Source organism: Oncorhynchus mykiss, unplaced genomic scaffold (assembly GCF_013265735.2).
Source record: "Oncorhynchus mykiss isolate Arlee unplaced genomic scaffold, USDA_OmykA_1.1 un_scaffold_161, whole genome shotgun sequence".
NCBI lineage: Eukaryota > Metazoa > Chordata > Actinopteri > Salmoniformes > Salmonidae > Oncorhynchus > Oncorhynchus mykiss.
The window spans coordinates 439001-445000 of NW_023493667.1; the positions used below are offsets into that span (position 1 = coordinate 439001).

General features: G+C 43.8%; 1 protein-coding gene across 1 annotated transcript in view; it reads left to right on the forward strand.

Annotated features, from left to right (window-relative positions):
- Nucleotides 1-6000, forward strand: part of LOC110517093 (multiple PDZ domain protein-like) — a 159415-nt gene that overhangs the window by 124371 nt on the left and 29044 nt on the right. The window contains exons 28-30 of the mRNA XM_036972458.1: nucleotides 322-566; nucleotides 1238-1329; nucleotides 1632-1968. Of these exons, the coding sequence (XP_036828353.1) occupies nucleotides 322-566; nucleotides 1238-1329; nucleotides 1632-1968 (674 nt within the window). The remainder of the gene's footprint in view (nucleotides 1-321; nucleotides 567-1237; nucleotides 1330-1631; nucleotides 1969-6000) is intronic.

Genomic DNA, 6000 nt, shown 5'->3' on the forward strand with positions numbered 1-6000 from the left:
CAGAATAACCACTAGTCTCCTAGACACTGACAGGAGGGGATTGAACCAGAATAACCACTAGTCCCCTAGACACTGACAGGAGGGGATTGAACCAGAATAACCGCTGGTCTCCTAGACACTGACAGAAGGGGATTGAACCAGAATAACCACTAGTCCCCTAGACACTGAACCAGAATAAGCAATATGACGTTGATTCTGAAGGTGAACACGGCCTTCATTTCCTACTTCAATCCTTTTGTGTTTCATTCTCTCTCTCTTTCTCTATATCGCTACTGCTTCCTCTCTGTCGTCGTCCCCGTCCCCCCCCCCCCCCCCACACAGAGAAGATGATGTCCAGGTATGGAGGTCTGCCAGGTGAGCTCCATATGATAGAACTGGAGAAGAGTCCCCGTGGAGTCACTAGCACCGAGGCCCCGGGACAGGGTCTGGTTCCTGGTCTGGGTCTCAGCCTGACGGAGGACAGGGATGGTTCCAGAGCCCACCTCGGCGTCTACGTGGCCGGGGTCGACCCCCAGGGGGCGGCGGGGCGAGACGGACGGATACGCGTGGGAGATGAGCTACTGGAGGTGAGTCAGTGTGTGTGAGAGAGATTAGAGAAAGAGACACCACACTGCAGGTGGCAGTATGCCCCTCTTTCAGTTTGTTTTAATGACTCGTAGAAGTTTCAATGCAGACAGCCGTGAATGGAGCTGTCACAGAATACAGGATGGCACAGATACAAAGAAGGACCCTCTATCCACCTCTATGATGGCCAGATACAAAGAAGGACCCTCTATCCACCTCTATGATGGCCAGATACAAAGAAGGATCCTCTATCCACCTCTATGATAGCCAGATACAAAGAAGGATCCTCTATCCACCTCTATGATGGCCAGATACAAAGGACACTCTATCCACCTCTATGATAGCCAGATACAAAGATGGACCCTCTATCCACCTCTATGATGGCCAGATACAAAGAAGGACCCTCTATGCACCTCTATGATTAAATCCCCCCTTATATTTAGGATGTTTATAATAGCAATAAGGCACCTCGGGGGTTTGTGGTGTATGGCCAATCTACCACGGCTAAGGGCTGTGTCCAGGCACTCCACGATGTGTCGATCCTGTATGGTCATAGTCACCAGATCGCTACAGCCATTCCTCAACACTGTTGTAGAGGACCACAGCCCCTAACATACAGTACCGTCAGATATAGTAGTAATGTGTAGTATTATATATGATGTCCTGGTTGTAGATCAACGGTCAGATCCTGTATGGTCGTAGTCACCAGAACGCTACAGCCATCCTGAACGGAGCTCCTTCTAAAGTCCAGATTCTCCTCAGCAGGTACAGTATAGAACCTCGCACCACACAGTAAATGGGATTACACGACACGCTGTTGAGATGCCCCCCTTTTTTTTGGACTTTTCGTGTAGAAGAGTTTGTATCAAATAAAATCAAACCGTATCAAAGTCATTTGACTGGTGTTAAAGTCATGTGATTTTACTGTGCTTGAAATATAGTAACTATTATGGATTTATTCGTTGTCAATACGGTGACCAATTAATCAACTGTGGCCACCAATTACTTCATTATATTTCCAAGATGGCGACTGTGATGTCTAACAGAGATGTTATTGTTTTGATCAGGAATAAAGCCGCTCTGGCGCAGATGACTCAAGGACCCATGAGTGGGGACTCCTCCTCCTCTTCCTCCCTCCATCCCTCCATCTCTCTCTCCTCTTTTCTCCATCCCTCCATCCATGTCTCTTCCTCCCATCCCCCCATTCTGCCCCACTCATCTGTCGGCACTGCCAGGAACGCCTCCTCCTCCTCCAGCGGGCGATCTGATTGGCCAACGGGCTCCGCTCTGACCCCTGACCTCCTGTGCTGTCCCATAATACCCGGCGTTGACAGCACCATAGAGATCTGTAAAGGACACTTGGGCCTGGGACTCAGCATCGTGGGGGGGTGTGATACACTACTGGTAAGAGAGACAGGGAGAGGGAGTGAGAGAGAGAGAGAGATGGGAGAGAAAGACAGAGTGAGAGAGAGAGAGAGAGAGAGAGAGAGAGAGAGAGAGAGAGAGAGAGAGAGAGAGAGACAGAAAGCGTGATAGTGTGTGTTCGTGTGTGTAAAGGACACACATAACTCGGCCTCATCATCGGGATGATGTACTGTAGAACACCCTCTACTGGGGTAACATACCAACTGGTCTGATGATGTACTGTAGAACACCCTCTACTGGGGTAACATACCAACTGGTCTGATGATGTACTGTAGAACACCCTCTACTGGGGTAACATACCAACTGGTCTGATGATGTACTGTACTGTAGAACACCCTCTACTGGGGTAACATACCAACTGGTCTGATGATGTACTGTAGAACACCCTCTACTGGGGTAACATACCAACTGGTCTGATGATGTACTGTAGAACACCCTCTACTGGGGTAACATACCAACTGGTCTGATGATGTACTGTAGAACACCCTCTACTGGGGTAACATACCAACTGGTCTGATGATGTACTATAGAACACCCTCTACTGATGTACTGTAGAACACCCTCTACTGGGGTAAAATACCAACTGGTCTGATGATGTACTGTAGAACACCCTCTACTGGGGTAACATACCAACTGGTCTGATGATGTACTGTAGAACACCCTCTACTGGGGTAACATACCAACTGGTCTGATGATGTACTATAGAACACCCTCTACTGGGGTAACATACCAACTGATCTGATGATGTACTGTAGAACACCCTCTACTGGGGTAACATACCAACTGGTCTGATGATGTACTGTACTCTACTGGGGTAAAATACCAACTGGTCTGATGATGTACTGTAGAACACCCTCTACTGGGGTAACATACCAACTGGTCTGATGATGTACTGTAGAACACCCTCTACTGGGGTAACATACCAACTGGTCTGATGATGTACTGTAGAACACCCTCTACTGGGATAAAATACCAACTGGTCTGATGATGTACTGTAGAACACCCTCTACTGGGGTAACATACCAACTGGTCTGATGTACTGTAGAACACCCTCTACTGGGGTAACATACCAACTGGTCTGATGATGTACTGTAGAACACCCTCTACTGGGGTAAAATACCAACTGGTCTGATGATGTACTGTAGAACACCCTCTACTGGGGTAACATACCAACTGGTCTGATGATGTACTGTAGAACACCCTCTACTGGGGTAACATACCAACTGGTCTGATGATGTACTGTAGAACACCCTCTACTGGGGTAACATACCAACTGGTCTGATGATGTACTGTAGAACACCCTCTACTGAGGTAACATACCAACTGGTCTGATGATGTACTGTAGAACACCCTCTACTGGGGTAACATACCAACTGGTCTGATTATGTACTGTAGAACACCCTCTACTGGGGTAAAATAAAATAGTAGCTTTTATAGTAGCTTTTCTCTCTCTTCTCCACCATAATAATCCATGAGGTTAATGATCTCTCTGTTCTCCACCATAATAATCCATGAGGTTAATGATCTCTCTTCTCCACCAGGGGGCCATAATAATCCCTGAGGTTAATGATCTCTCTCTTCTCCACCAGGGGCCATAATAATCCATGAGGTTAATGATCTCTCTCTTCTCCACCATAATAATCCATGAGGTTAATGATCTCTCTCTTCTCCACCATAATAATGCATGAGGTTAATGATCTCTCTTCTCCACCATAATAATCCATGAGGTTAATGATCTCTCTCTTCTCCACCATAATAATGCATGAGGTTAATGATCTCTCTTCTCCACCATAATAATCCATGAGGTTAATGATCTCTCTCTTCTCCACCATAATAATGCATGAGGTTAATGATCTCTCTCTTCTCCACCATAATAATCCATGAGGTTAATGATCTCTCTCTTCTCCACCATAATAATCCATGAGGTTAATGATCTCTCTCTTCTCCACCATAATAATCCATGAGGTTAATGATCTCTCTTCTCCACCATAATAATCCATGAGGTTAATGATCTCTCTCTTCTCCACCATAATAATCCATGAGGTTAATGATCTCTCTTCTCCACCATAGTAATCCATGAGGTTAATGATCTCTCTTCTCCACCATAATAATCCATGAGGTTAATGATCTCTCTCTTCTCCACCATAATAATCCATGAGGTTAATGATCTCTCTTCTCCACCATAATAATCCATGAGGTTAATGATCTCTCTCTTCTCCACCATAATAATCCATGAGGTTAATGATCTCTCTTCTCCACCATAGTAATCCATGAGGTTAATGATCTCTCTTCTCCACCATAATAATCCATGAGGTTAATGATCTCTCTCTTCTCCACCATAATAATCCATGTGGTTAATGATCTCTCTCTTCTCCACCATTATAATCCATGAGGTTAATGATCTCTCTCTTCTCCACCTTAATAATCCATGAGGTTAATGATCTCTCTTCTCCACCATTGTAATCCATGAGGTTAATGATCTCTCTCTTCTCCACCATAATAATCCATGAGGTTAATGATCTCTCTCTTCTCCACCATTATAATCCATGAGGTTAATGATCTCTCTCTTCTCCACCATAATAATCCATGAGGTTAATGATCTCTCTCTTCTCCACCATAATAATCCATGAGGTTAATTATCTCTCTGTTCCCCACCATAATAATCCATGAGGTTAATGATCGCTCTCTTCTCCACCATAATAATCCATGAGGTTAATGATCTCTCTCTTCTCCACCATTATAATCCATGAGGTTAATTATCTCTCTGTTCTCCACCATAATAATCCATGAGGTTAATGATCTCTCTTCTCCACCATAATAATCCATGAGGTTAATGATCGCTCTCTTCTCCACCATAATAATCCATGAGGTTAATGATCTCTCTCTTCTCCACCAGGGAGCCATTATAATCCATGAGGTTAATGATCTCTCTCTCTTCTCCACCATAATAATCCACGAGGTTAATGATCTCTCTCTTCTCCACCATTATAATCCATGAGGTTAATGATCTCTCTCTTCTCCACCAGGGGGCCATAATAATCCATGAGGTTAATGATCTCACTTCTCCACCATTATAATCCATGAGGTTAATGATCTCTCTCTTCTCCACCAGGGGGCCATAATAATCCTTGAGGTTAATGATCTCACTTCTCCACCATTATAATCCATGAGGTTAATGATCTCTCTCTTCTCCACCATTATAATCCATGAGGTTAATGATCTCTCTCTTCACCATAATAATCCACGAGGTTAATGATCTCTCTCTTCTCCACCATAATAATCCATGAGGTTAATGATCTCTCTCTTCTCCACCAGGGGTCGATAATAATCCATGAGGTTAATGATCTCTCTCTTCTCCACCATAATAATCCATGAGGTTAATGATCTCTCTCTTCTCCACCATAATAATCCATGAGGTTAATGATCTCTCTCTTCTCCACCATAATAATCCATGAGGTTAATGATCTCTCTCTTCTCCACCATAATAATCCATGAGGTTAATGATCTCTCTCTTCTCCACCATAATAATCCATGAGGTTAATGATCTCTCTCTTCTCCACCAGGGGTCGATAATAATCCATGAGGTTAATGATCTCTCTCTTCTCCACCATAATAATCCATGAGGTTAATGATCTCTCTCTTCTCCACCATAATAATCCATGAGGTTAATGATCTCTCTCTTCTCCACCATAATAATCCATGAGGTTAATGATCTCTCTCTTCTCCACCATAATAATCCATGAGGTTAATGATCTCTCTCTTCTCCACCATAATAATCCATGAGGTTAATGATCTCTCTCTTCACCATAATAATCCATGAGGTTAATGATCTCTCTGTTCTCCACCATAATAATCCGTGAGGTTAATGATCTCTCTCTTCTCCACCATAATAATCCATGAGGTTAATGATCTCTCTCTTCACCATAATAATCCATGAGGTTAATGATCTCTCTGTTCTCCACCATAATAATCCATGAGGTTAATTATCTCTCTGTTCCCCACCATAATAAT